Consider the following 19,737-nt stretch of genomic DNA (forward strand, 5'->3'; position numbering starts at 1 on the left):
ATCTGGGACATTTCAGGGTCAGCACAAAGCTGTTATCTCATAGAGCATTGGTTACAGGCACTCCTACCCTTCGGAGATCTTTCCCATCTGTTCTAACCATCACACTTAAACGTAATTTGCTGGGTGCTGGCTCTGTGCCAGGAGCTTGAGTAGGCACTGGGGAAACAGAATAAAAAAGAAAGAAAGAAAGAAAGAAAGTGGAGCTTGTAGTCTGCCTTCAAGGAGCTTGTAGTCTGCCAAATCAGGGGCACTGAACGTTACCCTGGTGACCTAAAAAAAAAAAAATGTAATTCAAATAGAGCTTCCCCTTTTCTTAAAGATGTATCCATTCTGCATCTTAATGGTGCACTTGGATCCTCTGCTATTCAGAAGAAAGCCCCAAATTCTAAATTACTTTCTTTTTTTTTTTTTTTTAAAGATTTTATTTATTTATTTGTCAGAGAGAGAAGCGAGCGAGAGTGAGCACAGGCAGACAGAGTGGAAGGCAGAGTCAGAGGGAGAAGCAGGCTCCCTGCGGAGCAAGGAGCCCGATGCGGGACTCGATCCCAGGACGCTGGGATCATGACCTGAGCCGAAGGCAGCTGCTTAACCAACTGAGCCACCCAGGCGTCCCTCTAAATTACTTTCTAACTTTTAAACCGAAACTGTAAAAGTCTATGATTCCTTTGGAAATTAAAAATGGCATGTAATACCCCAGGGCTGCCTCAAAGTGGGTATATAATGAAGATGTTTGAGTTCTCTGCCTCATGCTCCATTGAGATTGTGGCCAAGTTGTGACAGTAGCCATCAGATGTACCCCAGTCACCAGGTCCTCTGTGCTAGCCTTTTGCTGTAGCATCAGCTTGGAGGACCATCACTGGCATGTCCCGATGGGAGACGCTGTTTAAGCACTAAACTGAACACGTGAGTCTAACTACTGTGTAATGGCAAAGAATTCTGCTAGTTTATGAGTATAAAATTGACGAGAGAACGAGTCTGAAGAAGCAATAAACTATGCTAGCTGGGGTTATTTTTAGCTTGGCTTTCATAATTGAACCTCTGTGGGCCTTAGTCCTCATCTCAGTCAAGGGGAAGGGTATCAAATGATCTCAGAAATCCTTTCTCACACTGAATTTCTGTCTAAGGAAACAGATGAAAATGTAGCAAAATAACAACCGTTAAATAATTTCATACAAAAGAGAACCTCACTTGTAAATTTAAAAGTTGTGTTACAAGAAAAAACGTGGGGGTAGAGCTACATTTTATTTTAGGAAAGATAAAAAGAATATATAAAGAAACAAACATTTCAGACCATCCATTTTTAGAAGAAATAAACTTCTTAACAGTTTGTGCATTAACTTTGCACCCTTATTGACAGGACTAGTTTTATGAGGGAACTTCTGCCTAACTATAAATCAAATCATTCAAGAAAAGAACTTCTTTTGTATCAAAAAATTAAGTAAGTAGTAGATTTTTTTCCTAGGTTTTTCATGATGTGTCATAAGCTTTTTAAGACTCCATTCTTCTCATCTTACTGTATTTTCTAAACAATGCTAATGGTAGATTACTTGGAAGCCATTAAGCCAAGATTCCTGTAGCGCTAGGAAAAGTTCCTTGAAGGGAAAGAGGTTGTTCCCATATTTCACATTTCCCACAGTGTTCTGAACTTAGTTTTTTACTTAATAACTGCTTACCAAAATTGTCCATGTTCATTGTACAGAAACTCTAGAATCCAAATATAAACAAAGAAAGTAAAAATTATCCACAACTCCCAACCTAAAGACAGCCTCTGTTAATGACCTAGTCTGTCCCCCTCCATACTTGATACTTGATAGCTGAGGTCACTGTGTACTTATTTTAGCCAGGACCCATTCATTTGTGAATTGTGTGTTTGTGTCCATTTTTCTGTTGGTATTTTTGTATTTCACAAACTCCTGTTTAAAAACTTCTTGCATAGTAAGGAAAGTTAACTTTTAGTGAATTTATCATTTACCTTTCAATTATATGACATGACTGTGTGATAGATATGTATGTCCTCAATTTTATGGTTTCCGTAATGATTTCTGCCTTTGATTATCTTGGTGTTTTGGTTTTCAGAATTAGACAAATATTTCTTTATATTTTCTTGTGTTTTTGTGGAATTTTTTTTAGTTTGTAATATGAGGTAGTTTTTATTCTGTATGTTGATCAATGTTGTGATAATTGTAGTTACTGGGTTTAAGGGATAAACGTGCTCAGTCTGCCTGTACTAATGAGGCTTCACTTGGTGTGCACACAAGCAGGGGCTTCTCTGGGGACCAGGCTCTCTTCTTGACCGTGTAGCAGCAGGACATCTCCAATGCACACCATCTTGCCTTCTGCATCCCTAGGCTGACTGCCCTCTCCTCTTCCAGTCACCTGTGGCCAGTGCTCAGGGTCAGAACATGGTCACCAGATCGCTGAGGAACAGATTAGGGCCACGCCCTCAGCAGAGCCTACAGATGGGCTATTTGGGTTTAGTCAGAAACTATAGTAGCCATCACACACCTGCCCTTATAATACCTACTGGCAGGTGCAATGTCCTAATGGCTGGTGGTGGGGATAAGATATTCTAGGTCAGATTGGTCTGTCTAGAATAGTTTTTCTAAACTGTGACAAAGAAGATACATTTTTCCTCAGGTGAGAAAAAAAATTTTTTTTTAATTTTTTATTGTATTTCTTTTTATTTTTTATTATGTCCAGTTAGCCAACATATAGTACATCATGAGTTCTTGTTGTGTTCAGAGAATTCACCAGTTGGTGTTTAACACCCAGTGCTCATCCCAACATGTGCCCTCCTTAATACACATCATTTTTTTAAAGATTAACCATCCTTGCAGTGCCTGGGTGGGTCAGTTGGTTGAGTGTCCAACTTGTGATTTCAGCTCGGGTTGTGATCTCGGGGTCATGGGATAGACCCAGGTTGTGCTCAGCACTCCGCACAGAGTCTGCTGAGATTTTTTTCCCCCTCCCTCTCCCTCCCTCTGAGCTCCTCCTGCTACTGGCACATACTTGTGCTCTCTCTTTCTAAAGTAAATAAATTAATTAAGAAAAAGATTATCCTTTGATTATATGTTACAGTAACCTGAAGTTTCATTCTCCTTTCCTAATAATAAAATTCTCTCCAATGATTAGCCAGCAGTGTTTGTGAAAGAGATGGTTCGTGCTCCCCTGATTCTAGCACCCGTAAGGAACCTGCCCTTTTGGGCGCTTGGGTGGCTCAGTCAGTTGAACACCTGCCTTCAGTTCAGGTCATGATCCCGGAGTCCTGGGATTGAGTCCCATATCCAGCTTGCTCAGCAGGGAGCCTGCTTCTCCCTCTCCCTTCCCTCCCACATGTGCTCTCTCTTCTCTTTCTTTCTCTCTTAAATAAATGAATAAAATCTTTAAGAAAAACAAAACAAAACACAAAAAAGGAGCCTGCCCTTTGCTGAATGAGACTAGGATAGGCAGGGTAAGCTGAAATAGGACATATCTAAGTTAGACTAGATAGAGTAAGCGAGAATAGGATGTCTCTGGGTCCTCTCATCCTTTGTGCTTATTCTTCCTAGTGCAGACCTAGAATCTTTCTCAGATGACCAGTTAGATGATAGATTGAATTGGGAAAAACAGGGCAGGGAATAGAAAAAGTAGAAAAGAGATCAAACTTGAAATTAAAAGATCTGGCTTTGACCACTGCCTCTCTCACTCCCTGGATGACCTTGGACAAGTCATCTGACTTTTCGGAGTGTTGGTCCCGTCTTGTTAAGCAGAGGTAAAAGCGATGCCTATTATACAGACCTTCCCAAGTTTTACTAAAGATCAAGCGAGATAGTGAATATAAAAATGTCTTCTAGACTTAAAAAGCAGTTTCCAATATTAATTATCATTACTGTTTCCATTCTTCCCTGAAGAGGAGTTAATTTAAACATCATTAACACCAGATTAGCAGATTGCTGTATATCTTACCCTGCCCGATGGAAATGGCAATGTCCATCTGCACATATTATTTTCCCAAGAAGCTCAACACCCTCATTTTTTTGTCTCCACTTGTCAGCCCAGCTTCATTTTGCAGCTATAAAAAGAGAGGTACCAAAAAGGTAAGTGATAAACTCCCATTAGGCAGCAAGTCAGTGGTGAAGAAGGGCTACAATGAGAGCATAAACTCGTGACCTTCAGTGGGAGCTCTGTTAATCAACATCCAGAGGAGGAGGAGGGCCAGAAACCACCAGCTAGAATGCCTTTCATTTCCAACAGCTGCCAGTAGACTCACGATGAGATACGGCTTTGGAGGAAGGACCCAGTGTCTTCTCTGAACTACATAGGAATTGGGAGTCCACAGACTTCTCAGGCCCAAATCTGTAAAAGCTCTTAAGTTCTTTTGAACACCCACAGTGATAGCACAGAGTTTGACAGGCAAGAGGATTATGTTTAGAAAGTTCATTTAGTAAGCAGATGATTTAGAATTCAGTACTCATTTTCCCAAGGAAACCATGTCATAAATGGGGTGAGATTCCCAGACTAGTTCACAGAAGCTGTTACTGTCGTGAGATGGGAGTCTTGGAAAGGGGGTCTTACTGTCTGTGTTCAAGAGAAGTGGGAAGAGCTGTTCCTTCTGTGTCCCTGGGCAGAGAGCCAGCTCTGAGCACTCAGAATTTTGAAACAAGACAGTCATCTGTGATGTCTTCTCTCTGGCTCTTCTGTCTTATTCTCACTGGTGTCCAGGGGGTACCATGGGCCCTCTTCTGGCTGGCACTACCTCTTGCGTGGCTGGATATACATTTACCCACCTGGCTCTTCTCCCATCCTGTCCAGGCCCACACATTGAGCCATGGGACATGTGAGGGGGAAAAAATCATCAACCTGAATGAAGGACTAGCAATCTTCCTGGCAGGTGTTGGCATTTTTAACCACAGTTCTCTGTGGGAGGAATTATTTTAGAATGGGGTATCCCGCCTGAGGAAGTTCCCGTTAAGTTTCTCTCTGTTTTTCACAGATATTTCCCTTCTGCTTCTAAACTGAGCACTATTAACCTGTAATTCATAAATTCCCTAAAATTTAAGGAAAAAGAAATTTTTAGCTTCTTTAAAAAATATTTTATTAACCAAAGTTTAATAACTTTCATTCAGTCCTCAGAGTGGTCAACAAACTCCCCATCATTAAGAAGCACAGGTCCCAAACCTATAAATTTTTTAAAGCATCCAAGTTTCATCATGCTTGTTTGGTGCCAGAGGCTCGACAGTGGGGCCTAGGGGTATGTGGGATTTATTTTTGGGTTCTCAAGGGTTAGGTGAATGTAAACTGGAAAATCCCTGTGAAATGTGTACTTCCTGCAAAATAACTTCCTTGATTTTTTTTTACTGATTCCATTTTCAGGTTAACATTCTTTGCAACAATTTATTGGTACTTCCCTAGATATACACAAGGCAGGTTCATGGTCATCAGTTCAGAATAAAAGAAAACTTTAAAATTTTTATTAAAAAACAAAAACAAAAAACCTACAGCGTTTGCTACTGACCCAGGCAGTGGCATCAGCAAGGCTGTGCTCCACTTTCCCTTAGAGATCGATCCTTTCACAGGAAAGCAGAGAAAAGGAGGCTTTGGAAGAGGGACTTGGCCCAGAGAAACACAGTGAAGCAAAAGGTTTATCCTTCACTGTGGTATTTGGACAGATGACTTGGCCTCATAGGGCATCAGTTTCCTCATCTCTGAAATGGGGAAGGTCATGTCCTCCTCTTGGCTGGCCCAGGAGGACTCGTTTGGTGCTAGTCCCTATGTTAACTGCTTTGTCTGTGGTATCTCAGTACAGATGTCTTCAATCCTTATCATCTTAGGAGAAGATGATTTCAGTTTATGGTGGAATTCATGAGATACCCTTTGCCCTTTCATCTGACCTCTTTTTGCTTCAGTTCCTTTGTGTCTATATATAGAAATAGATAACAGATATAGGTATCTATCTATCTGTCTATCTGTAGTTTCTATACATTCTTTTAATTGTTCATTAGTACTCCACCCCACCTGTTTTACCCTTTTTATTTCCATGACTTATTCATTACCAAATAATTTAAGAAAACATTAAAAGTGGAATTTGGGAAAGGGAGACCTCTTCCTCATTTTAAGACATGTGGCTTCTGTATGGTCACAGTGCATCATGGTCTAAGATTGTGGTCGTTGTTGGAATTTGTGCTGTGCTGGGCCTGCTTTTCTATAAGTGACTCAACCTTCCCTAGCCTGTCATAGTTCAGAATGCTGATGCTCTTACAAATCAATGGGCATCATACTAAAGTTCAAGAATAACCTTTCTGCCTTATCACAGAGTTATAAAGAATTGAAAGTGGTCTAGGCTTATACTTTAATACTATTATTTGCTGCCCAAATAAGTTGATAATATATTACTTTTACTCCGCTTTTATTGTTTGCAAAAAACTTGTATTGTTGGCAGGGAGCTGTCACATACAATAACTTATTCAATGCAGCAAATCTGAGAAGAGATTGTATCAGTCTTGAACCTTTTAGTTTTCAAGGGACAGGAAGGCCAACTCAAAATGGCTTAGCAAAAAAGGAAGGTTTTTGGCTCATGTGCCTGTAAAGTCCAGACTTCAGGTATGGCTTGTTGACCAGAAGCACAAAGAATATCATCATGACTATTTCTCACATCCTCTGGCTCTGCCTTCCACAGTGTTGGCTTCATTCTTCAGCCTGTATGTGGTGGTTGGCTCTGGTAGCTCCAGCCCATGGGAACAGAGAGCAGGCCTCTTCCCAGGCCACCTGTAGCTCATGCATCTCTTTGAGACTCATGAATTCAGTACTCTGATTGGCCTGGATGGGGTCATGGGCCTACTTCTGGAGTCTGGTGTAGAGACAAGGCCTCCTAAAATGCATGGATATCAGATAGGGACTAGAGGCAAAATCTGAGTATTATTTCCAGGAAATGAATGAGTGTCCACCATAGAGATATTCTTATTCCTTTTTTCTAGATGAGGAAACTGGTGTTCAGGAAAGAGAAGTAGCTTATCTAGAGCTCACTGCAAGGAAGAGACTGGGTGGGGGCTAGACCCAAGGACTTCCAACTCTTTCTACAAGTTGCATCTCTGACTATGATGGCAGCTGACCCACTGGGCACAGTGCAGAGAGCACTCAACAGAGGCCTTCTCTGCTCAGTTCTGCCCCTAGCTAAAAGCACACTTAATCTCTTGGGTCTCATTGTTCAAATAGGGACAATACCTGCCAGCTAAGTAACTCAGTAAGCTCTAATGAGATGTGGGGAAAAGGACTTTAATGGCATAAGTTCTTTACAAATGCAAGGCAGGCTTGCATTTTCAAAGACCTTGTATGGTTTCTGTAGGCACCAAGTTTTCTTTTTACAGTCATGTCAAGAAAATGTGTTTAGCACTTTCCAGTTTCTAAAGTGTGCTTCATACAGCTTGCTGCATTTAAATTTCCCAAACAGTCCTAAAGGACAGATGAGAAACCCACCAATCAGGGAATTGAGAGATGGGCTCCGGCACAAGCAGCCAATGACTACCAGACCATGGCTTCCATCTCCTACTTCACTGTATTCCCCTTCCCCTCCCAGGAGTGTTAACCTGATTTGCTCAAACTCGGGAGATACGTGATCACAAAGAATTCAGACATAGTAACATTTTGAATATGACATAAAGCTACGTGTCCTAATATTTTACTATGAGTTACCTCCGTTTAAAATACTCTGGTTGAGTTATGAATTATTTTCATTTAGGATTGACTGAAACAATCAGAGGAAACTCACGTACATGACCATAAGAAATTAGATCTCTAAAGAAGATAGAGCCTGAAAGTACCACATTACTGCATAAGTACTACTGTGAGAAAAACCTTAATGGCATTGAAAAGCCTTTTTTCCTGCCTTCTCCCGTTATTGCCTCCCTATCAGGCAGGATATTCTGCAGTTCTGGAAATAAGAGTGTGGTGGGATAGCTCCTGTCATCCCTTCTAAATGTAGCTCTGAGGGGTGCTGGGAGCACCCCACTGGGGGCTGCACTGCCATGGTGGGGTGTACCCACGGAGCTCCTCGAGTGACCTGCAGTCTGGTCTCATGGCCCCAGAACCTTCCCCGGCAGTTCCAACCTAGGTTACTACTCATGTCCCAGGGCCTACAGCCTACGGCTTGAAAGCTGAAGCAAGATTCTCCCGACAGAAGCCCCGTTTGTCAGATGAATAATGGCACTGAAGGCCATTCTGTTTGTCCATGTCAAGTGAGGTCCCTGGAGTGTGGGAATAACACCTTCAAAAGTGACTGACCCTACACTGGGCCCACATGACCACGTTGGGCCATGGAGAATTGGAAATGTGGCAAGTCAAGAGTGATGTTCTGTTCATGTCAGATACACAACAGATTCTGGAGACTTGGTATAAAAATATAAAATATCTCAACATTTTTATATTATATGTTGTAATGGTAACATTTTATATATTGGGCTAAATAATATATATTATTGAAATCTGATTTCGTCAGTTTTCTTGTACTTTTTTCATGGTCTGTGGAAAATTTAAAGTTACATGTACAGCACATGTTATATTCCTGCTGGAGATCACTGGTTTCTACTCTGTTTCCACTTCACTCTTGAACCCATCCATCCCAAACAGGCTTTGGACATTCCACCAAAAAAGAGCCTTTGTCAAGTCACCTTCCATTGGTCAGTTCTCACTCCTAATTGCTCAGCGTATTTGACGTGGTTGTCACTTTCAGTGAAAGACTTTGTTCCCTCATGACCTCCTTTCCTGAATCCTCCTCATCTTCTTGACTTCTTTCTTCCTCATCCAAACTCACCCCTTACTGGGGTCATCCTGTTTGATGACTTTATATACCATCTGCATGGACTTCCCAGCTTTCTGTCCATGGCCCAGACCGCTCTCTTCCTAAAACCTGTGTCTTGACTTCCTACTCAGCATCTCTGTTTGGATACCCAGGAGGACTCTTCAGGTTTACATATTTAAGGTTGATTTCTTGGTCCCACTTCCCCAAGCCTGTCCCTCCCTCAGTACTTTCTGTGTTGGTAAAGGCTAACTTCCTTTACCCACTTTTTTAAACCACAAATCTTGGAGTCATCCTTGAATTTTCTGATGACCAACTATATCCAGTCTATTGACACATTCTGTTGGGCCTCCCTTCAAATTATATTTGCATTCTAACCATTTCTTACCATCACCAGCTCCTAGAAGACCCCTTGTCTCTGAGTGGACTATGGCAGTAGTCTTATTACTGGTCTCCCTGTGTCCGTTTGTCCCCCTACTGCACCCAGGGTGACCCTTTTAAAAGCCCAAGTCACTTTTCCCCTTAGAACCTTCCAAAGGCACATCATAGTCCTTAGAATAAAATATGCCATCCTTATAAAACCCATATGTGATTTGCCTCCACCAATACATACACATACCTGTTACCTGCCCTCCAACCCCTCCCCCTGATTTGCTGTCCTATTTCTTCTCCCCCCAGGCACATGCTATCTTTAGAGCCTTGGTGTTCACATTTCTCCCTGCCTGAAATGCACTACGTTCACATGGCTCACCCTCCACTCAGATCTCTCGGTAAAGCTCATCTTCATACCTACTACAGCGTTCCCCCACCAACAGATCTAAAATAGACACTTTGGACATTTATATCCCCTCATAACATCACAACCTTCTGACACATCATATGTTTATTTGTTTCTTGTCTTCCCCATGGGATGGAGACTCCGTGAGAGGAGAAATGTTTTCTGTGAGTGCACATCCTTTTTTACAGGGGCCTAAAAACAGTGTTCATTACAGAGTTCAGTGTTGCCTGAGGGGATGATCCTGCCGGACTCTGCTCAGTTATCAAGTCCACCCATGCCCTGTTTGAGTGGGCAGAAGTTCATTAACTCTGCTGGGTATCAGAATCATTGGGGAGATTGCCTAAAAATGCATGGGCTTTGCCTCTCCGCCCTGGAGATCCAAATGCAGTAGATTCTGGGGTAGAATCCTAAACATTTTTGAACATGCTCCCTGGGTAATTTTGATGCCTGAGGTAACTGGACCACACTTGGCCAAACACTGCCTCAGTGGACCAGTTTACATTTATCTGTTGCTCTGTTCTGTCGAGTATCATTCCGTGTATATTAGCAGTGCTTGAATCACCTGGGAACCTAAATATAGATCTCGTATCCTCACCCTAGATCTGGTGAATCAACTTCCAGGGATGAGTCTTGGGAATCTGTATTTTTTGAAAAGCTCCCTTGGTGACAGTCTTCCCAACAGTCTTTGGGAGTCTCAGCTGTGTTTTATAGGCTCCTTGAGGAGATACAAACTCAAGAGCAGGTGTCCCTTACATCTTTTTAGGCCAACTTCTCTTCTCATCCTTCACTAACCCAACAGTGTTCTACTCAGAAGTGGTATTCAGTAGGTCACTATGCCATGAACACCTTGATTTATCCACGGTTTCGATTTGCCTTTGTAACTTAAACATCAGCCAGTCTGTCTAACTGCATTTCAGTCCAGCCCATTCTCTGATCAGAAGCAGGAAGCATGTCTTAGCTGCCTCGCTAATTCCAGTGGGGATTCTCTTTGCAGTGTTTTCTGGCAATAAATTTAAAATGTGTTTCCTAGGTCAGGCCAGGCACATCACCCATCTTCATACTTAAATGCTCACCTATTCAACCTTCCTTTTGGACCTGTACTAGGGCACACAACCTTAGCCTCAGGGCGCATCCACAAGACTCCACAGCGTCCCTGAGGATGACATCAAGACCTGACCCCTTGCCCTGGGAGCTTATCTGGGCTGCTCATGCTGCCAAGGGAAGTGTTCCCCTGGATTAGATTCCCTTTGGGGCCTGTGGCCTTGCCCTACTTTTTTTTGGTTATGTCCTGGGACTATATATAGACAGTCTTTACAGCTGGACAGTTTAAAACTAAAATCAAAGCATTGCCAAAAATCAAAAAGTAAATGGGTGGGGAATAGAGGGGGGCAGGTGATGATACTTGCAGAATTTTATTCCTTTTCTAGACTCAGAGCTAGTCTCTAGGTTGAGAAGAATCACCCATGAAGGCCCAAAGAGAGCCCCTTGGTTAACCTATTTTCTCTTCTCTCTTCTTCTCTAATTTTCTTTTCTTTTTTAGTGGTATTTTGAGATTAAAAAATATATATATTTTAGAGAATGAGCAGGGGAGGGGCAGAGGGAGATGGAGAGAAAGAATTCCATGCGGTCTCCCCGCTGAGCATGGAGCCCAATGTGGGGCTCAGTCCTGGGACCCTGAGATCATGACCTGAGCCAAAATCAAGAGTCAGACGCTTAACCGACTGAGCCACCCAGGCTCCCCTTGGTTAACCTGTTTCTTTAGTAACCGAGTCCCCATGGAGTGTGCATTCTGGACTTTGGTTGGCCAACTGGTAACCTTTTTTAATATATTGAGTTTGTATGTATTCTTTGCAAAAGATGTCCAGGTCATTATTCAAGGCAGAATCTAAAAAGGAATAGCGTCATTTAGGTAAACCCAAGAAGCACTTCAGAGCACACACTGTCTTGTACCTTGGAGTTTTGCCTCTGGATAAGCCACAGATTACATTTTGGTTCCAGATGTGAGAAGCCATTAGTAATTAGGACAGCTCCCTTGGGAAATCCTGTTCCCAGTCCCTCTCCGAGAGAATCACTGCTTCCTCTGGAATATTTGTCTGGGGGGCTCCGGAGGCTGCGATTTAGTGACAAAGGGGAATGAATTGACCCTAGAAAAATAAGAATGAGAGATTTCTAATGAGATCTGACAGTTCAAGGACTGAAGAAAGAATCTAAGCTTTTTTTAAATTTTCCTGCCCACCCAGTCTTCATACAAATGTAAATATGCCTCCTTCAACAAATTGCCAAATGTGGTTTTGATTTGTAAGCAGGAGACCCTGCCTTGCCGGTTTCTTTTCTTTTTCTCTCTCTTTTTTAAATCGAAGTCACAGGTTTTGCACTTTTTGAACTGGACATATCCTTCTGTCACTCCATCACGTTTTCTGTTGTCCTTCTCCTTCCAAGGACATTTTCCCCCATTGTTCGTGATCAGAGGAATTTGGGACGAGAGTCAATTGTCATGTTTCTTAAAGCAGTTTTTGAAGTTCCCATAGGAAATACACAGTGCTCTTTAAACTGAGTTTAAAAAATAAATAAATAAAGGCAGAGATTGGATCTAGTATGAGATTTGAAGAGTGTCACTATCGCGGCATCGTACTTTATGTGGTCTGCGCAGTATCCATTGTTGTTATTTATGACCCTGTCTGCCTTCCATTGTGGACTTCTTCAAGCCTTGGGGAATTTACATCATTCCTAATAGCAAAAGGCTTTCTGGTTCCCACAGAGTTGTTCAAAGCCTGACTCATGCTCCTTATGTTAATTGTTCAACTCTGAAAATACAGCACTTACAGGGTGTGGTCGTAAGGGGAAAATCTACTGTACTTATAGGGCATGTTTAGAAGTGTTTCACACATAAATCTCATTCTCTCTCTCTCTCTTTCTTTTTCTCTCCCTCTCCCCCTTTCTTCCCCCTCTCGCCCCCTCTTTCCCCCCTGCCCCTCCATCTCTCTCTCTCTCTCCTTTAACTTTAAAACTGTAGCTCTGTTTGGTCAAGGGGAGAAAGGGAGAAGCATCAAAATGCAGTATAATCCAATAAAACCTACAATATCCTGTTCACTAACTCTTAAAACTGACAGGTTATAACTGGATATGATTATGAGTGTCATTGATCCAGGTCTGAAACCATAGGCGAGATTAGTAGGAATTGAAAGCTTGTACTCTGTGGTGTGGGGCAGTGATTGTACAAAGGTCAAAGCACTGGTCTTTGGGGCTCCCTGGCATCATACTGATGGCCGCTGTCTACCAGGTGTTCTGGGATTGCCGTTGCTAAATTCCAATGTGAGTCTAAAGCAAGGGACCTGCTGATAATTTCCCAGAATTCTTCCTTATGGCCTCAACATTTTACTGTGGAATTTGGTAGAGAAGGGAACTTACTCTCCCAGGAAATGAGAACAGTTAACACCTTGTCTGGATTATCTACTTGCTTAACAAAAAGGAAATGATTCCAAAACTGTGAAGCAGGTTAATGGGGGCAAAGATGGGGAGTTTTTGACGTTTTAGAAGTACTTCTGTATGACGCTTCCTTGGGAACATGTAAGGATAGATAAACAGATAATCTCTGAATTAATGTAAAACTGTGGTGGTGCTGTCAGTTTAAGAAAAAACTCCCAGTTTTCTGGTAGCCAGGAACCACAAACTTCAGTTTTCAAAGTACCGGTATTCAAAGGCTTTAACTCAACTTCTGCAACCTTAAGTATTGCAAAGGCCACGTTCTGTATTTTTTGTAAATAGAAAAAATGTGTGGAATTCTTAGGCTAATTAGGGTGTAGACCATGGTGCCAGCAGGTCTCTCTGGAAGATCAGCGCTCATGCACATGCTGCTGCCTGGCCCCGCGATGCCGGCTTCATCACACTCGGGCCCCAGAGATAGCAGATACTGGCCAAGAGTTCCCAGATAGTTTGGATCCAACATCCTTTCTCTTACAGACTTGGATGTCTGTGGTGCATATTAACATATGAACTGTGTTGGGTAGGAGTCCAGAAAAAGTGACCATTTACCCAAAAGTTCTAGATTTTAAAAAATTCAAATAGCCTGACACTAAGTGGTTTCATCTAGTCTTCATGAAAATCCATTCACTGGGGCATTCAGAGTAGAACTGTTTTTTCTCATGTTCAGCTCATAGATTTCTGGTTGAACCCTTGTTATCTTTTGGAGTAGACGGACGGAGCTCTCCATGGAGCGTCTGATTATTTTGCTGAGTGTGCGGAGAGTCAACTTCCTCCCAGTGCAAAGCGCAAGAGAAATGCTCTGAAAGAAATGTAGGTCTGACCAGTTTTCTTTTCCTTCTTTTTAATTCTGTGTGTGTGTCGGGGTTGGGGGTATGGGTATGTGACATGAAGTCTGGAATTCAACAGGAGTTTGTGGAAATTAATCACAAAACCCCCTCTGGCACCAAACTTACCCTAAATCCCATGTTTGCCCTTCTGCCTTCCTGACTGTCTTTTGCATTCTGGACAGTGGGGAGCGAGTCCTTGCCTCACAGGTGTGTTGCAAGGAGTAATTAATTACAAGTGCTTTGAAGATGAAAAGCACCTGTTTGCTGGTGTGTTTCTTACAACTTTTCAAGTGACTACAGACCCATCTAAAAAAATGCATTCCTTTGCTGAAATGCAGGTTCCGATTCTAATATAATTATGATAAACCTCAAGCCTCTGATTAGGAACAATAAGAACATGAGTGTGTGTGTGTGTGTGTGTGTGTGTGTGTGTGTGTGTGTGTTTCCAGACTAAAGCTTAGCCAAAGTAAATATTTCAGCTTCAGTGTTACGAGTTTGGTGGTTTAAGAAATTTCTTCGCTATTCACAAGCCTGCAAATCTGTGTTGAAGTCAGTATCTGCAGTCTCTCGATTCTCCCCATGCAGCTCCTGCCCTGCCCTTCAAAGGGAATTTTACAGTCAGAGTGACATTTGCATTGCCTTTTGTGTGTGCTCTAGAAAACGTGTGTGTGTTTGTCTACAAGCACGTCCTTGTCACGTGTGTATGCGCACACTTAGCCTGTGTTTTAGATGTATCTGATCATTTACTTCTGGGGGGAAAAAATCAATATATAAAATTTAGGCAATATTGACCCTTCACATCTGAAACAAGCACCTGCCTGCCTTAGTTAAACGAGATCCATCATAACTTCAATATAACTACATTGAAAACCCAGTGATCAAGAAACAAAGCCTGTCCTCATGTATCCTAATAACGAATCCTCGTTTGTTGGAAAATGCAATGGCGATTGCTTGATCCAGTCTGAATGTAAACATAACACTTATGGATTGTTCTAGATTTGCCAGGGAGGTAAGGGAGAAGGAACGGTAGCATGTGCCTCCTTTTCTAGGTCTGGGAAACATGACATGTGGTATAGAAATTGGAGGACAGCATGCCATTACAGCTTTACAAAACAAAACCCAAAAAATCTTTCTTTGTTTTAGGGTGAAAAGAACTGAAACGAACAGCAGCGTTGTGAGCAAATCATGGAGCAGAAGGGACATTGTGGGAACATGTAGTGACCCAGTGATTGCGGAGATAGCGAGGAGGAGGGGTGACAGTTGGGCTTCAGCCAGTCCCCCGTCAGAGTCCACGGGACAAGCAAAAGATTACATAAAGGCAGCCGAGAGCCACTAGGGGCTTCCTGTTCAAGAGCTGGAAAGTGTTCATCAGACCCAGCCAGAAGACACTAGTGGCCAGTAAAAACCTCATCTTGGGGAGTGGTTAGAGACAGGCCTTCTAAGCAGGAGCCCTGTCTGTAGCTGTGAGTCAGCATCACCAGGTCCAAAACAAAGTCCACAAAGGGCCAGAGCACAACAGAAATGCAGAAACCGCGGCTCTGCAGAAGATGTCGACCACCACAAGAGAGTTTCTCTTGGAAGTGATCAATTAGTCCCAAGAGAAATCGTAGTAGAAAAAAGCAAAGCTTTCAGGGTTTTGCCAGCCTCAGAGCTGTCAAATCCGGGGTTACTTTTGAAACGAGGTTTGGCAAAAACGGCATCTAATGAAGAGTTGCATGTTTTGGAAAAATCTCTCCTCCGGACATCTTACAAAATATCAGCTAAAGCAGGCACAGCAGACCGGCTCAACCACAAACACTGAAAGATTATCTGCAGTCCGGGACAGCCCAACCAAGAAAAGAAAGAAGTACGAAAGAGGCCACTAACTTACTAACGGGGATTGCTGAGTTGTAGTTGGGTATGTAATGGCTGAAGGTGTGGAAAGAGAGGGGTTTGTGCGGCTGTACCAACGTTGAAGGAATTAGAATGATTATTTTGGATGGAAAATAGAGCTCCATGTGAAGATTCTTTTTTAACACATTCATCTCCGGAAGGCTATGTGGTTTTTCTAACAACACTGCCACTTTCTCATCATACTTCTATAACTGCCTTCAGAGTCCTTCACCTCGTCAAAGATGACCCCCTTCTTGAAGGAAGTGCACAAAGAAACCAATAGTGTGCCTTCGTGACTCATCACTGTGCGGACTATACAATGGGCCACATGAAGACAGTGCTGTATCTGGGGGGACAATTTCTCCTTCTGTTCCTCAGCCTGAGTCGGGCAGAAGTGAAGGAACAGGCTAGTGGTCCTCAACATCTGGTTCTGGGCCCCGCATCACTGTCTGAAAATGTGTTAGAAATGCAGGCCTTGGGCCCCACCCCAGACCTACTGAATGAGAAACTCCGGGCGATTCCAAAACATGCTCAACTTTAAGAACCACTGGACTAATTGAGAACTTCCTGCTGTTTGTTTCCTCCAGCCTGGCTCCCGGAGCCTCCAGCTCATCGGCTGAGGCCCGCTTGTGGACAGGCACCCCCTCGTGTTCTGTCAGACTTGTAAAACACCTGAGTTTGGCATCTGAGCTGCTCAGTTCCTGGCTTCTCCACGGCTTGGTGGCTGCAGCACCCGCAAATCTGTTACCTTCCTAAGAAGTGCTAGAAGTTTATGGGTCATTTGGCGCAGCATTAGAGGGAGACAGTGGAGGGAGAGGCTTGCTCTCTCTTGTAGCCCAGGCGTGTCCCTGTCCCAGCACTTGCCCCCAGCTCTAAGATTTCAGTTAGGTTCAGGAAGGATTAAAACCCAAGGGGAAATCAGTGGCCGAAGTTTCCAGTTTCCCAGTTGGAAGGCGTCACAGGCAGTTTGAATTTCAAAACAGGAGCCTTCCATTTGCAGTATCACCCACGAATGTCTCCAGTGGGCCTGCTGAAATGTCACCGAGTGAATCATAGCAATGACTTATTTTGGATGGACACCTACTAAAGATTTTCTTAACCCAATTTCATTTTAAAATAGGAGAAAACCCATATTCAAAGGCCACCCATCAAATACATCTTTTTTTTCTCCTCAACATTGTGTGGTCCTTTGAAGTAGCACCTCCCTAGTAACAGGAAAATTAAGTATATTCCCAGAGTGTTGGAGTTAGCAGAAAAATGACCCAGAAAAAGTCCAATGAAATAAAAGAACATGGAAACAGAGAGTGTAGGTGGTTCAGAATGCTTAAAACTAATTGTGGTTTTGTTTCTCCTAGCTCATTCTATGCTGGCCTCTGATTCCTTTCCCACTTGTTAGGGTAAGACTCCTTAAGAGGCAACCATGAAGTTCATGAAGTTCAGTGTTGGTCACTACGCCTAGCCGTGAACATAGATGCTATTGCTTTGATGTTCCCCAGGCTGCCTGGACACCTGTCCCCTTCTCATGGTCCCAGACTCACCACCCCGACCAGGAACATGGCCCTGCCCATTGGTGTCCTTTCCTCTTCCCACAGGTTTTTCTTTGCTCTTAGCTGATTCCAGTTAAAGTATTCTACAGGAGAAGAGGGAGCCCGACAGAGTACTAACCACAGTGAGTCGAGTTAGTTAGTTATGGAGCAGATTGTATTCATCCAGTTGGGGTAGACAGCACAGAATGGAAATGCTCCACTGGGGGCCCCTCTCTTCGAGCGGCAGCTGTTCTAGGTGTGCTCTTCCCCGAAGACAGGGGCAGAGTGTGTCGCTGAATCTTCTTCAACGGAATTCTTGGAACAGTCTAAATAGAGAGGGCCCACATAACAACCCAGGTGACCGGCCAAGAAACAATAAGCTCCCAGAACAGAGTCTTGATTAAAAAGGGCAGCCATTCCAGAACAATAGCTGCTGCTAACCCAGAACTGGGAGGTGTTTGCTATGGAGGCGCCAGAGAAAAGCTTTTAATTGAAAAGTTTTTATTTCATTTGTTAACCGGGGCCTGCACTGTGGGTACAGCCAATCTTTGTGATTTAATGATTTTTCTCTTAAGAGCAGCCTTAGCTTTAGAGTTTGATATATTTGTGGAAATAACAATTGCTGTGACCTTAGAGGGAAAATAGCACCTGTGGTTGTAGACTGATAGGGTCTTCCTCACAGCCCGCATGCACATGGGATTGTCACAGGATTAACGGAGGGAACAGCTCTCCCCTTCCTCACTGGGGCATGTGTCTGAGGAATTTTGCCTTTAAGCATTTTCTTCCACATGTCTGAAACCCCCCCGGATCTCTTATTACTTGAGTGGTTGTGCGATTCTTTGGATGTTTGAGAGCACAAAGGGGAAAATGGCTGCCAGGTTTTATTGTTGCTTATTAGCTGGGAAATGCAGAGTTCCCTATGACTGGGAGTGGTTTGTGTGTTGACACTCTTAATAATCTTATTAATTCCACATCCAAAAATCTGAGAGGCTGTCAATATTCTTAGTCAAAAAGAACAAGTTCTTCAACCACTTAACTTAATAACCCAAACTCAATTTATGCTCAAGTCCCTAAAATTCTGTTGCTTGGGAGAAATGTGGATCCACTTCTGTTACTGTTACAACTTTGAACTTTCTCAATGTCATGGTTTCTAAGTCACATCCATGTGCTTTCAGATGACTTTTTAATAGATTGATGTTGAGTTTTGTGTTTTTGTTGTTGTTTTTTAATGTCTCTAAACAAGAAATGTCTGAGGACAGGCAGTGCAATTTTTCTTACACTTTTTTTTTCTTTGCCACTGGAGGTTAACTGTTGTCCAGATATGCATATAAATTCTTAAATGCAAAGGAGCAGCAATTTGGGGATAGAGGAGTGAGTGCTATAGCTTTTTTATTTATGTCAAAGAAGTAAGAAAATGTATTTCATTTTATAAAAAGCAAGAATCATTAAAAACGCTCTAGTTTGATTTATGGAGAATATAGCTTGTTTTTTATCTCAAGATATGTCTTAGGGACAACACTGGGATCACAGTTAATTGTTTGCTTCTGGTGTTGTGTTTGGATTTTAGTATGAATTGTTTTGTATCACACGGCCTTTGATTTTAGCAAGAGCTTGGTGAGGGCAAAGCACAAAAGGGAAGGAAACCTCTGTGCCCAAGAGAATGGCCTGGGATCACAGTGCTGCCATTCCCGGTTTCCTTGAATTCCTTCTTGGCAGGCCCCACTGTCCTATTTCCACAGAATTTTAGTAAATGGCCTTCCTTTTGAGGTAACAAATGCCTTTCCTAAGAGCCAAAAATCCTCTCTTCAGCATTCCATGACTTGAATATGGGAATCATTTTAGTTTTCTTCTTTGCTCTTATGAGGAAATATCCATGCTTATTTTGTTAAGATGATAGACTTCATTCCTTGTTATTGAAACACTAATGAATTAAAACATGGTGGAGCAAGTAAAAAATCAAAATTAAGCTGATTTCTGTTAAGCAGTTTAAGATCTTCCTTAAGTAAATTAAGCATTGTAAAATGAAGTTTAATGCAGATAATTACTCAGGACAGTATATGGATCATTGGTATTGCAATTTAATGATATAATTAAATTCTCAGAAATCTACAGAACTCCTTCTAATTTGGCTTCTATATTTATTTAAGAAGACAAGGAACAAATACCTGTCAGTGTGTGCACTTACCAGAGGGGACTTGAATGTCTGAAATTATTACCTTTAAGTGTGGCTGACTACTCAATACTGGACTTTTACCACATTCAAGTAAGTTTTATTATGCAGCATAATATTACCATGTATTACTTGATAATTGCTTTTAGAATTGCTTATCAAAAATCTTGATTTTTTTTAATTAAAGAAGAATCAGTAAAACTATATTATGACCCCAAAAACATCTGATCAGGTGACCATAGATATGGATGTGAGAGAATCCCAGAATAAGTTTTATTAATCAAGGTAGGAAGCCAGACGCTGTAGCCATC

The 19,737-nt window shown here is 42.3% G+C and overlaps 1 protein-coding gene across 1 annotated transcript in view; it reads left to right on the forward strand.

Annotated features, from left to right (window-relative positions):
* The window catches only part of SLX4IP (SLX4 interacting protein), a 193,066-nt gene that overhangs the window by 164,325 nt on the left and 9,004 nt on the right, over nt 1-19,737 (forward strand). The window contains 3 exon segments of the mRNA XM_032351417.1: nt 13,741-13,841; nt 15,002-15,584; nt 15,586-19,519. Of these exon segments, the coding sequence (XP_032207308.1) occupies nt 13,741-13,841; nt 15,002-15,584; nt 15,586-15,723 (822 nt within the window). The 3' untranslated portion in view covers nt 15,724-19,519.

The sequence above is a fragment of the Mustela erminea genome, chromosome 7 (genome assembly GCF_009829155.1).
Source record: "Mustela erminea isolate mMusErm1 chromosome 7, mMusErm1.Pri, whole genome shotgun sequence".
NCBI classification, from domain to species: Eukaryota; Metazoa; Chordata; class Mammalia; order Carnivora; family Mustelidae; genus Mustela; species Mustela erminea.